Source organism: Mytilus galloprovincialis, chromosome 1 (assembly GCF_965363235.1).
Source record: "Mytilus galloprovincialis chromosome 1, xbMytGall1.hap1.1, whole genome shotgun sequence".
Classification (NCBI taxonomy): Eukaryota; Metazoa; Mollusca; class Bivalvia; order Mytilida; family Mytilidae; genus Mytilus; species Mytilus galloprovincialis.
The window spans coordinates 1824827-1839486 of NC_134838.1; the positions used below are offsets into that span (position 1 = coordinate 1824827).

General features: G+C 28.7%; 1 protein-coding gene across 2 annotated transcripts in view; it reads left to right on the forward strand.

The window, feature by feature from the left end:
- The first annotated feature begins 225 nt into the window (after window positions 1-225).
- Window positions 226-14660, forward strand: part of LOC143062881 (uncharacterized) — a 51143-nt gene continuing 36708 nt past the window's right edge. For both annotated transcript variants that reach the window (XM_076234703.1, XM_076234705.1), the window contains exons 1-5: window positions 226-525; window positions 2866-3001; window positions 9140-9329; window positions 9878-10027; window positions 14440-14527. In XM_076234703.1, the coding sequence (XP_076090818.1) occupies window positions 253-525; window positions 2866-3001; window positions 9140-9329; window positions 9878-10027; window positions 14440-14527 (837 nt within the window). In that variant the 5' untranslated portion in view covers window positions 226-252. The remainder of the gene's footprint in view (window positions 526-2865; window positions 3002-9139; window positions 9330-9877; window positions 10028-14439; window positions 14528-14660) is intronic.

Consider the following 14660-nt stretch of genomic DNA (forward strand, 5'->3'; position numbering starts at 1 on the left):
AAAACATTTTATTTTAGGCACGTTTTTTTCTTATTAACCTCTTAATTTTTTTTGCTATATTCTTCATAAAGAGAATTGATTTCTCGCTAAAAATGTTGTGCGACAATGCATCAAAGGAGCCCGACAAAGTAAATAAAAAAGAAGTATTTAATCGTAATTTCGGGGAGATGTGTACATTCGGAAACGAAATGACCGACGCCGTCTTTTATTTTATATGCATGGTTATTCACCGCGGACCTGCTTTGTTGACATATGGCCGACAAAATAAACTTGGCAGGTTTCAGCGCGTTAGGGCCAGTAGAACTTCAGATGTTTAAAAATGCATTGATGGAACTGGAAGATGACAAAGATGATGACATGTACAGTCGGCCTGGGGCCCAGTTATCTGGAAAACAAACGTTTACAAGCGAAGACGGCAAGAGCGTTACTGGATACCCGGTGCTCGTTGACTTTCGACGTCTTTTGCAATTATCTCCCAGCAATCTGACTGCAGCTTTCACAGGAGACAGTTCAATAATACCTGGTGTATGACTTTTTTCATGCTTTAAATTATACTAATTTAATGATAAAAAACTGCCATTTTTTTTAAAACTGGAATGCAATTTATTATAATAACTGTCACTCAGTCAGCTGAAATTTGTTGCAGGTATCGGTAAAAATAATCTAAACTATCAATCGCGTTCACTCGAGATATAGTTTTTCACATTCCATTCATAAATGGTCAAGAGAAAAACCACTACTGACCTACCTTTTAAGTGATCGCACTGTTATAATCCTGACCTTCACATTTTCCAGAATGTTTTCCTATTTTTATTCCGCCATCTTCGTTTCTTTGTAGGAGGATCCTTTGTTTACATATGGCATTCATCACTTTCACAGTTTCCTGTAATGTTCTTTCCATTGATTCAATAAAGTTTCCTGCGCTTTATGCAAATGTTATGAAATTGAACTCCACAGAAACATTTCTGGTTAAAACAATTGCGAATTCCACCACTCAAAATCGTCTTGGAATATGTTACGGTCAGGATACTCCTGAGGCAGGCATTACCTGTAAATGGGAACGAAGTCTGTATTATTTTTTTTTAAATTCAAACATGTTGATATACTGTTACGTTTCCAATATTGGTTCTGTAGTTAGGGATTTAGTTTTGATGCTATTTTTAAAAGTTATGACGTCATATTCAATGTAAACAAAGAAACGCTGTTATCATGTAACTTTTTTTATATCAATCAATTATTAAAAATGATTGGGTGTTGAATTCCGTCCTATATTTGTTGATGTGTTGATAAATATACATTTTATTCTACGTCTCATGCAAACAAGACCAGAACAGGAAGTAGATCTGAAAAAAAAGTTAACAATTTTGAGTACATTAGTAGAATGAAAAATTCGGGAAATTTTCCCGATTTTTTTTTTTTTAATTTTTCTACAGTAATTGGGGACTTCATCCCAATATAAATTTAAATCCTGACATCCTAAAATTCGAAAAGAGAATTCCTGGATCCCGAAAAAAGTCAATCCCATAAATCCGAGCCTAAATACACCCAATCCCGGAGTCCCAATAAAGGTCCTTTCCCCCCTCATTGATAACATGACATTTCCGTACCCAGGACTAAAGGTATTAGTTGTTGTATACATTTCGGGGTATAAGAACAATTCAAAAACTTTTTTTTTCTCTCTCTAAATATATTACATGTATTAAGAAAGAAAAAGAATTGTTACTGTAATATTTTAAATTATATCCTTAAATATAAAAATTTCAATACCAAATTTGAACAGAATTTCCCAATTTGATTTCAGATATTTATATAGTAAATGTTAAAGGACATATATATATATTTCTCAAAACAGATAATATTTTGAAATTAATGGCTATTTTTGGAGCATTAATTAGTTTTAGTGGTACAATAAAATTGAAGAGAACTGCATAAGTTAACAATTTTTTGTTGTGTTCTACTATTTGTATTTTGTAAGCAGATTCATTTTTTTTTATTGAATATTGTATTCACTATGAATACACAGAACTGTTATGTTTGCCCTGTTACTTATTTTTATCATTCATATAAAGCTAAGTAAGTAAGTAAGTAAATGTTTTAGAGTCAGGCATGATATGTACAAATTAATACAGTATACATGTCTATCTGTCTTTTAGCAGACATTTTTAATTTTATTAAAGACAAAATTAAACTTTTAAGTTAAAAAATTGTGTTTGATAGTAATTGTACTGTACAGTTATCAGTATTTATTTCAGTTAGATTTATATACCATCAGCTGTGCTGACATATAGATAGGTTCTGTTTGACACAATTTGACAAAGTTACTTCCCTTAGGTCTCCAGGTTGAAGATCTAAGAGTGCAAATTCCTTCATACAAAATACATTTACATCAGCCAAATATGACTTGTGCTACTAACCTCTAAACTTCAGAAATTTTTTTTTTTATAGAATTTATTTTTTTTTTTAACCATGCTTAATTCATTACTACATGTTTATCAGATTTTGTGCACTGTATGCATGTTTCCATTAGATAAACATCGTGAGAAAATCACTTTTTATCCATCCAAAATGATGGCCAACAGAAATAACTTCAGCTAATTTACATCATTGGAACCCTATCTGTTATAAAATAAAAAATAACATTTAGTTTTCCAAAATATGTACCCAGGGGTGGCAGGCATATACATATAAAACATACTTGTATGATCCTTCTCAAAACAATATTTTCTAATTATATGTTAAAGTAAAATAAATACATACAATGTATTAGAATCAGAAAAGGTATGTTAAATCAAGCTGTGCACCTTAATCTAAGTGATGAACATACTGTTTAGGAAAGGTACATTGACATTGTGTTTACTATTTCAGATATCTAACAAAGACCTACTGCATTCAGTGATAGGACTTTATGATGTATCTCTGTCTGAAATGACTCCTGATGTTCTTTACTCTACAGTCTGTGAAAAATGGGCCAGAACAATAGTTATTGTTAGAGATATAAAAGGTAAAATGTGAAAAATGGATCAGAACAATAGTAATTGTTAGAGATATAAAAGGTAAAATGTGAAAAATGGGTCAGAACAATAGTTATTGTTAGAGATGTATATAAAAGGTAAAATATGGGCCAGAACAATAGTTATTGTTAGAGATATAAAAGGTAAAATATAAAAAAATGGACCAGAACAATAGTAATTGTTAGAGATATAAAAGGTAAAATATAAAAAAATGGACCAGAACAATAGTTATTGTTAGAGATATAAAAGGTAAAATATGGGCCAGAACAATAGTTATTGTTAGAGATATAAAAGGTAAAATATAAAAAAATGGAACAGAACAATAGTTATTGTTAGAGATATAAAAGGTAAAATATGGACCAGAACAATAGTAATTGTTCATGTTGTTAGAGATATAAAAGGTAAAATATAAAAAAATGGACCAGAACAATAGTTATTGTTAGAGATATAAAAGGTAAAATATGGGCCAGAACAATAGTTATTGTTAGAGATATAAAAGGTAAAATATAAAAAAATGGACCAGAACAATAGTTATTGTTAGAGATATAAAAGGTAAAATATAAAAAAATGGGCCAGAACAATAGTTATTGTTAGAGACATAAAAGGTAAAATATGAAAAATGGGCCAGAACAATAGTTATTGTTAGAGATATAAAAGGTAAAATATGAAAAATGGACCAGAACAATAGTAATTGTTAGAGATATAAAAGGTAAAATATAAAAAATGGACCAGAACAATAGTAATTGTTAGAGATATAAAAGGTAAAATATAAAAAATGGGCCAGAACAATAGTTATTGTTAGAGATATAAAAGGTAAAATGTGAAAAATGGGCCAGAACAATAGTAATTATTAGAGATATAAAAGGTAAAATATAAAAAAATGGACCAGAACAATAGTAATTGTTAGAGATATAAAAGGTAAAATATAAAAAATGGACCAGAACAATAGTAATTGTTAGAGATATAAAAGGTAAAATATAAAAAAATGGACCAGAACAGAGATATAAAAGGTAAAATGTGAAAAATGGATCAGAACAATAGTAATTGTCAGTGATATAAAAGGTAAAATATAAAAAATGGGCCAGAACAATAGTAATTGTCAGAGATATAAAAGGTAGAATGTGAAAAATGGGTCAGAATAATAGTAATTGTCAGAGATATAAAAGGTAAAATATAAAAAAAAATGGACCAGAACAATAGTAATTGTTAGAGATATAAAAGGTAAAATATAAAAAAATGGACCAGAACAATAGTTATTGTTAAAGATATAAAAGGTAAAATATAAAAAAATGGGCCAGAACAATAGTTATTGTCAGAGATATAAAAGGTTAAATATAAAAAAATGGACCAGAACAATAGTAATTGTTAGAGATATAAAAGGTAAAATATAAAAAAATGGGTCAGAACAATAGTTATTGTTAGAGATATAAAAGGTAAAATATAAAAAAATGGACCAGAACAATAGTAATTGTTAGAGATATAAAAGGTAAAATATAAAAAAAATGGACCAGAACAATAGTTATTGTTAGAGATACAAAAGGTAAAATATAAAAAAATGGACCAGAACAAAAGTTATTGTTAGAGATACAAAAGGTGTAATATAAAAAATGGGCCAGAACATTAGTAATTGTTAGAGATATAAAAGGTAAAATGTGAAAAATGGACCAGAACAATAGTAATTGTCAGAGATATAAAAGGTAAAATATAAAAAAATGGACCAGAACAATAGTTATTGTTAGAGATATAAAAGGTAAAATATAAAAAAATGGACCAGAACAATAGTAATTGTTAGAGATATAAAAGGTAAAATATAAAAAAAATGGACCAGAACAATAGTTATTGTTAGAGATACAAAAGGTAAAATATAAAAAAATGGACCAGAACAAAAGTTATTGTTAGAGATACAAAAGGTGTAATATAAAAAATGGGCCAGAACATTAGTAATTGTTAGAGATATAAAAGGTAAAATGTGAAAAATGGACCAGAACAATAGTAATTGTCAGAGATATAAAAGGTAAAATATAAAAAAATGGACCAGAACAATAGTTATTGTTAGAGATATAAAAGGTAAAATATAAAAAAATGGACCAGAACAATAGTAATTGTTAGAGATATAAAAGGTAAAATATAAAAAAAATGGACCAGAACAATAGTTATTGTTAGAGATACAAAAGGTAAAATATAAAAAAATGGACCAGAACAAAAGTTATTGTTAGAGATACAAAAGGTGTAATATAAAAAATGGGCCAGAACATTAGTAATTGTTAGAGATATAAAAGGTAAAATGTGAAAAATGGACCAGAACAATAGTAATTGTCAGAGATATAAAAGGTAAAATATAAAAAAATGGACCAGAACAATAGTTATTGTTAGAGATATAAAAGGTAAAATATAAAAAAATGGACCAGAACAATAGTAATTGTTAGAGATATAAAAGGTAAAATATAAAAAAAATGGACCAGAACAATAGTTATTGTTAGAGATACAAAAGGTAAAATATAAAAAAATGGGCCAGAACATTAGTAATTGTTAGAGATATAAAAGGTAAAATGTGAAAAATGGACCAGAACAATAGTAATTGTTAGAGATATAAAAGGTAAAATATAAAAAAATGGGCCAGAACAATAGTTATTGTTAGAGATACAAAAGGTGTAATATAAAAAATGGACCAGAACAATAGTTATTATTAGAGATACAAAAGGTAAAATATAAAAAAATGGGCCAGAACAATAGTAATTGTCAGTGATATAAAAGGTAAAATGTGAAAAATGGACCAGAACAATAGTTATTGTTAGAGATATAAAAGGTAAAATATGGACCAGAACAATAGTAATTGTTCATGTTGTTAGAGATATAAAAGGTAAAATATAAAAAAATGGACCAGAACAATAGTAATTGTTAGAGATATAAAAGGTAAAATGTGAAAAATGGACCAGAACAATAGTTATTGTTAGTGATATAAAAGGTAAAATATAAAAAATGGGCCAGAACAATAGTAATTGTCAGAGATGTAAAAGGTAAAATATAAAAAAATGGACCAGAACAATAGTTATTGTTAGAGATACAAAAGGTAAAATGTGAAAAATGGATCAGAACAATAGTAATTGTTAGAGATATAAAAGGTAAAATGTGAAAAATGGGCCAGAACAATAGTTATTGTCAGAGATATAAAAGGTAAAATATAAAAAAATGGACCAGAACAATAGTAATTGTTAGAGATATAAAAGGTAAAATATAAAAAAATGGGCCAGAACAATAGTTATTGTCAGAGATATAAAAGGTAAAATATAAAAAAATGGACCAGAACAATAGTAATTGTTAGAGATATAAAAGGTGTAATATAAAAAATGGACCAGAACAATAGTAATTGTCAGAGATATAAAAGGTAAAATGTGAAAAATGGGCCAGAACAATAGTAATTGTTAGAGATATAAAAGGTGTAATATAAAAAATGGACCAGAACAATAGTTATTATTAGAGATATAAAAGGTAAAATGTGAAAAATGGGCCAGAACAATAGTAATTGTCAGTGATATAAAAGGTAAAATATAAAAAATGGACCAGAACAATAGTTATTATTAGAGATACAAAAGGTGTAATATAAAAAATGGACCAGAACAATAGTAATTGTCAGTGATATAAAAGGTAAAATATAAAAAATGGACCAGAACAATAGTTATTGTTAGAGATACAAAAGGTGTAATATAAAAAATGGACCAGAACAATAGTAATTGTTAGAGATATAAAAGGTAAAATATAAAAAAATGGACCAGAACAATAGTAATTGTTAGAGATATAAAAGGTAGAATGTGAAAAATGGGCCAGAACAATAGTTATTGTTAGAGATATAAAAGGTAAAATATAAAAAAATGGACCAGAACAATAGTAATTGTCTGAGATATAAAAGGTAAAATATAAAAAAATGGACCAGAACAATAGTTATTGTTAGAGATATAAAAGGTAAAATATAAAAAAATGGACCAGAACAATAGTAATTGTTAGAGATATAAAAGGTAAAATGTGAAAAATGGTTGAGAATAATAGTTGTTGTCAGAGATATAAAAGGTAAAATGTGAAAAATGGGCCAGAATAATAGTTATTGTCAGAGATATAAAAGGTAAAATATAAAAAATGGGCCAGAACATTAGTAATTGTCAGAGATATAAAAGGTAGAATGTGAAAAATGGACCAGAACAATAGTTATTGTCAGAGATATAAAAGGTAAAATATAAAAAAACGGACCAGAACAATAGTAATTAAGGTAGAATGTGAAAAATGGACCAGAACAATAGTAATTGTCAGAGATATAAAAGGTAAAATATAAAAAAATGGACCAGAACAATAGTTATTGTTAGAGATATAAAAGGTAAAATATAAAAAATGGGCCAGAACAATAGTTATTGTCAGAGATATAAAAGGTAAAATATGGGCCAGAACAATAGTTATTGTCAGAGATATAAAAGGTAAAATATAAAAAAATGGGCCAGAACATTAGTAATTGTTAGAGATATAAAAGGTAAAATGTGAAAAATGGACCAGAACAATAGTAATTGTCAGAGATATAAAAGGTAAAATATAAAAAAATGGACCAGAACAATAGTTATTGTTAGAGATATAAAAGGTAAAATATAAAAAAATGGACCAGAACAATAGTAATTGTCAGAGATATAAAAGGTAAAATATAAAAAAATGGACCAGAACAATAGTTATTGTTAGAGATATAAAAGGTAAAATATAAAAAATGGGCCAGAACAATAGTTATTGTCAGAGATATAAAAGGTAAAATATGGACCAGAACAATAGTAATTGTCAGAGATATAAAAGGTAAAATATAAAAAAATGGGCCAGAACATTAGTAATTGTTAGAGATATAAAAGGTAAAATGTGAAAAATGGACCAGAACAATAGTAATTGTCAGAGATATAAAAGGTAAAATATAAAAAAATGGACCAGAACAATAGTTATTGTTAGAGATATAAAAGGTAAAATATAAAAAAATGGACCAGAACAATAGTAATTGTTAGAGATATAAAAGGTAAAATATAAAAAAATGGACCAGAACAATAGTTATTGTCAGAGATATAAAAGGTAAAATATAAAAAATGGGCCAGAACAATAGTAATTAAGGTAGAATGTGAAAAATGGACCAGAACAATAGTTATTGTCAGAGATATAAAAGGTATATATACAAATCGTGCATTCAGATTAAATTTAACAAAGTTAATAGTTATCAAAGGTACCAGGATTAAATGTGATGAATAATTTACTCAGTACTACAAATGTATGTTAAAAAATGTGATCAAAATTTGTTTTTAATTGGGAACTACATATTGTTATAATTTTGCTTTGAGTATGTAAACTACTAAGCATTCAGATAATCTGATATACATACATGTAGTGTCTTAGGCATGCAGTTAATTAGGTAGTTAAAAGTTTCCAACTTTAAAAAGAAGTATAACAGCATGTTCCAGCTACACAGTACTTTCACCCTGGCTGGTCCTCTTATCTGGTTCTTTAGTTTTCTACTTTTAATGATTTAACTTTGGCAGTGAGTAAATATATAAATTCTCAACGTATATTAAAATGACAGATTGGCCTTATAAATAGTAAATAGTTTACTTCTGAATACAAGATATATAAAACAAAGCTAAAGAAAGATAACTGCTAGAGAACTGATGATAAAAAAATCAGTAAGATTGAAACCATTTAGAACTCAAATTATAAGTATGAGCAGGCAGCCCTTTGATCTCTTTAATTAAAAAATCAAAATATAGTACATATTGGATCAATTGGTATTTTGCCTTACAAAATTTTCATCTTAAATTGAACTATATTTATTTATTTTATTTTCAATAGTGGAAATGCAATGTGTATCATGACCTATTTGGCTGGCTGAAAATTACTTGTATATTTGAATATAATTGTTTGTAATAATTCAGGTTCATTCCTTCATTCATATATAACATGAATAAAATATCTTAAATGGCAAGAATAGTGAAAGGAATAAATGCTGAATAAAGGAATCCCATCACTGCAGATTTTTTTTTTAAATTCTTACAAATAATTTAAAATATATAGAAAAAAATAATGAAATATGATATGTTTGAAAATTTGAAAACTTTTTTTAGACACTATCATTGATATGGAAGAGCATAAATTGTGTAAAAGTGGGAAAAAAGAAAAAGAACCAGAAATTGAATTAAAAGAAGATGAAGATGGAAAAGATAAATATGAAGAAGAAGAATCAACTCCTAGTAAATTTGCTGGAGTTTATAGTGATACAGAATCTGAGGAAGAGGAAGAAGACGAGGAAGATGAGTTAGTTATCTCCCATGTTTGAAACATATTAACTTTGCGTTATTTCAAGTATTTCTCATTTTGTTGCAGGTCTCTTGATATTATATTGTATGCATTTTCATCTAGTGTGTACATGTATGTTCAGTAATTAGGTTTAAAATTTCAGGAGAAAATTTAAATCAAGGTATATGTTATGATTATTGTCATAGATTTTTCACATCATATGACAAATGTGCAGTAAGGTTTGTGAATTTTCTGGATTGGAGGTTTTGACCTTAGTAACCTTTTACCAGAAAACTGTTATAAATAATGGTAAAATTGAACCAACACTGTTGTAACAACATATATACTGTTGAATTTTGGTAATTTATAATGTGATGTACAAAAAGAAGTAAAGTTTGTATTACATGTAATAGTTATATCCCAAATGTTTTTTTTACATTTATAGAATCCTTGCCAGATTAAAAAATATCAAAATCTAAGGCCCAGTTTAATTAAGCCTTACATGAACTTACTCATTTCATGCTTTTTATTCATTTATGTTCAATATAAAATTTTATACTTTTCAGAGAAGAAGACTTTTCACTAGGTATTAACTCATTTATAAAAACAGCAGTTCAAAGAAGAAAACAGAGAAAATCTAAAGATAAGCTAGAAGAATCAGATTGTGGAGTAGAAAATAGAATTCTTGGCTGTGCTACATATGAGAAAAAATACATGTAAGATATTTATAGATTATCGTCAAATCTAATATTTCTTCTCTCATTATTTAACTCATATCTATTTAGGCCAGGGTTTTTTAATTTGTTGGTTTACGGATTTTCCCCATGAAAAAGTCGGGTCGGTCAGTTGGAAAAAAAAAGAAAAAAAAAAATATCTTTCAAGACAGAAAAATAATCAAAATAAATATTTATTTCACCTTTCTATTTTGTAAACATTTCTTAAATATTAGTTCGATGAAATATTATTGCTCAGCTGTCATAAACATCACATGGCATTGTCTAATAATTTCCTGTAAAAAAGGGGGGGGGGGTGCACGGACAAAGACGAATTAAATCGTCATTTCACAAATAAGAAAAAACAGATTTGCGTAGATCTTAATCAATTTCAGAAAACTTGGTGAATAATGATCTTCAAGCATGAAAACTGTTAAAAATAAATAAATGTAAAAACCTCATGCGAATATAAGTTTCAACACATGTGTCAAAAAACGTAATAGACTCGTCCACTGGAAAAAGGAGAATACCAGGTCAATCTGTTGTCATGCATGCATTCCCGTTTTTTATACAAATGGACGATATTTTTTTATTATCTATGAAACAAGAAAATTCCAAATGATTTGTTAATATTCAGTACTTTAACTTGATGTCTCCCACCTGTATCACATTTGGACATGTCTTTTTCTATGAGATGATGCATCTTACGTATGGAAAACAAACTTATTGTGTAAATGGTTTTAAACACAGGTTTCGTTCCAAAAAATTATTAGCGCAAACAACATTTCAAGGTCAGTTATAATTGATTTGTCTATTTTTAGAAATGTAATTGGAAGTTTATTTTTTTACAACAGAAAGTGTTATCAATTTTGTTATTGATTAATGCATGTCATTTCATAAAAAAAGAAATTTTAATTTATTTTTCAGGGATAATGCATTTGTTAAGGTCGGCAGGAATAAAAAAGCATGAAAAGTCAATTTTATTTTTATTCTTGAAATCGCCCACATTGGGGTCGGCGGATCTGTAAAGCAACAAATTAAAAAATCCTGGCCTAAGATATTATTATCAAGTTTTAATCTTCAAAGCAATGCATGTTTAATGAAAATGAAAATAGATAATAGCACTTTTCCAGGGGGGGTTCCTGGGGAGCATATACAGTACCATTCAAAAGGACCAACTCTCCCACACCCTACACCAAGGAAAATGTCGGAGTCACTCCGAAAAACTCCGATATTCCTCCCAAAATGTTGGGAGGAATTTGGGAGTAATCTCTCCCAAAATCAGGTAAATGTTTATTGTGATAGCGAGCTCACTCTCTACACCGAGGAATTAATTGCCCTTATCCTCCTTTGATCTCTACCAGCACTCGACTGATAGGGTAATTGGATTACCTGACAGGTAAAGGTTGAAGTAATAAAGAATTATATTTCCGGTCTACTGTATCAGTTTAAGTGTCAAACAGGTATATAATTTGAAATGTCTTTTAATACTAATTAAGTTTAATTTGTGGTAATAATAAGTCAAAATATTTTCGTATTTTTTGTTTGCTTATCTAAAAATATCTTTCTCTTAATGTACTTGCTTTTAAAAAAAAGGATTATAAAATATAGTGGAATATGTGAAAAATCCAATATTCTACTTCAAAGGTAAAGTCTTTTATTTGAAAATTATGTGTCTAAAAGTTTTGTATATGCAAGTAAAACTGAAAATTTATTCACCATTCATTAGGCATAATAATGGTCCCGTAATAATTGTGTAAGTCTACGGCATTTTCTTTTTACGATTATCTAATTGCTGGAATGAATAAAATATTTAAAGCAAAATGTTGTTGTTAATTCTTTCAATTGTATTTAAGTTTTATAAAAAATATAAACTACTTAATTTTGACCTCGATGTCTTTACCAGTAAATTAATATTTTATTTACGAAATGGACATACTTGTGTAAAAAGAACCGGAAACTTCGGCTAAATTAATGAGAGCAGTTTAAAGAAAATCATAAAAATTACATGTCTCAAAGTTTTGTATATGCAAGTAAAAGGGAAAATATTATTCACCATTCGTTATGCTTAATAATTACGGCATTTTCGTTTTACGATTTGTTGGCAGTACTGTAGGATAATAATACATTTCGGTTACAACAGGAATACTTCCACAGCTGCATTAATTTCGTCTGTATAATATTTATGTTCGCACAGTGAATGTAAATTTATGTATTTTGAACAGTGATCTTAAAAGATTTTAAAAACAATTATTTGCCGTGCGAAGACAATTCCACGATACACATCTCAGTTATCAGTAGTTTGGGTTGAACTTGAACTTGACTTACTTAACAATGTTAAATGCTAAAAATAGTTAACATTAATTTTATCCACAGCACGAGTTTTTTAAAGGGCGGGAAATAATATCGCGTACCAGTAAACTCAGGTGACCTTTCTAGACGACCGTGGGAAAAATTCATTCAAGGTGAACGACATTTTTGTGCGATCGTATTGAGGCTCCCGAAGGTCCTTTTACAATTGATTAATCGGAATCTAAAATATAATTCTTTTCCGAATAAACGAGAACACATCTTTGACTATTTGAATTTTAATGTTTTTATCTTTCAAAAAAGGACGTAGACCTGAACATTAGTTATACGTCCATGGTCAATAATATAAATTTATGGTTGATGAAATATTGAAGTTATGATGGAAATTGTCCCGGGTGATCAATTGTGTTCAAATGACAACAATACGATAAAGAACTGCCAATTGTAGGCGGTTGGGAAAATTTTGAAAATAAAATGATGACTGATTTAACTGGAATAGAATATTATGATGGGCAATAGTGAGGTTTGATAATAATTAAAGGATTAGTGACCTATCGGATAGCGATAAGCGGATTACTTATCATCACAACTTTTAACATCTTTTGTAAACGTAAAATGATTGAGCGTCATAAACTTGTCAAAAACATGAAGACAGGTAGAATTATAGTAATTTAAATTTTTACACTTTCCAAATTTAAATGACAAAATTGATACAAATACTTTCGTCAATTTGAAAACCGTTTCGTAAAACAGCAAAATGACGAGCGCTAACAATATCACTTTAAGATATTTCCTTTGTCCAACAGAGTTGTCACTTTACAGTTTCTTTTCGTAATTTAAATTATTCAAGTATGTATAAATGTACCGAGGTGGTGAAACATAATAGAATCATAATATTTTACATTGCTCAATAAATTAAGTTTAATTACTTGTTGATCCGATGAATCGTGTTACCGTAAAAACAACATGATTTTATTAGCCAGTTGATTTTTAAATAATGAACAATTAATGCACCGATATTGCTGATTGAGTAAGCCATAAAAGATTCTAATTGTGTCAGAATCGTCTTTGTTGAAAGAAAACAATGTATGACCTTACCGGAATGTAATAGAAACACAAAATTACAAGTTTTTCCTTCATACTTTTTCGTAGGTACGTTTTATTTCAAAGATAATGGCATAGGACAAAAACATATAAGATAATAATTATCTTCTTCTAAAAGATAATGTCACATCTTTATCTGTCAAAGAAAGGAAAACATTTGTTCAATTTTTAATACAGTGATTTTAAAGCACACCTGTGCAATCAAGATCGATTAAATGTACATAGGTAAATTATCTGCGTAATCCGATTATGTTGTCACGCGTCGTTAATTTTTAGTACATCCGATGGGCAATAAACCAATTAACAGCCACGCGGTGTTGGGAGAGAATCTTTGGAGGACTTTGGGAGTGAAATCCGCGGTACTCGGTGTGATTCCGAGAAACACGAAATTGGAAAAAAACGATATCGAATCGATCCGTTTGAATGGTACTGTAGCTGGAATTCCCCCCATTACTCTGGGTTGGGAACCCCCCTTTTTAAAATGTCTGGATCCGCCCCTGATGTTCTGAAATAGACAACTGTTAGAAATTCTCATTGACTTAGCATTTGGAGTTCAGATCAAAAGATTAAAACAAGAAGATGTGGTATTTTTTCCAATGAGACAACTCTCCACAAGAGACCAACTGACACAGAAATTAATAACTTGAGGTCACTGTACAGCCTTTATAATGAGCAAAGCCCATACTGCATCGTCAGCTATAAAAGGCCCCGAAATGTCAATGTAAAACAATTCAAATGAGAAAACTAATGGCCTAATTCATGTACAAAATAATGGGACAGAAGAGTATTTTTTTCTGACCTTTCATGAATTGTGTTTAACTTCTTACAGTCATTTGAAATATAAGATTGAAAAAACTTCTTTAAAGGAAATGTGGGGTCAATACATCCAAGCAAGCACTAGTAATACCTTAAACTAAAGTGTTTTCTTATTTGATATAACAGCAACCATCATAAAATTGATTAACAATGAAAATATTAGTTATTTTATTATTTTTATATAGTAAACACAAAGAAAGAGTGGTACATCTTACACTGGTCACCGTGAGGAAAAGATTTAGGAAGTATGGGTTAGGCAAATATCTTCTTCAGGTAAAACTTGTTGTATATCTGTTCACAGTCTCTCTTATACTTTCAGAAAGACTTAAATATCTGCATATATTAAAGGTTACATCACTATTTTATTTAAAAACTTGTTGTATATCTGTTCACAGTCTCTCTTATA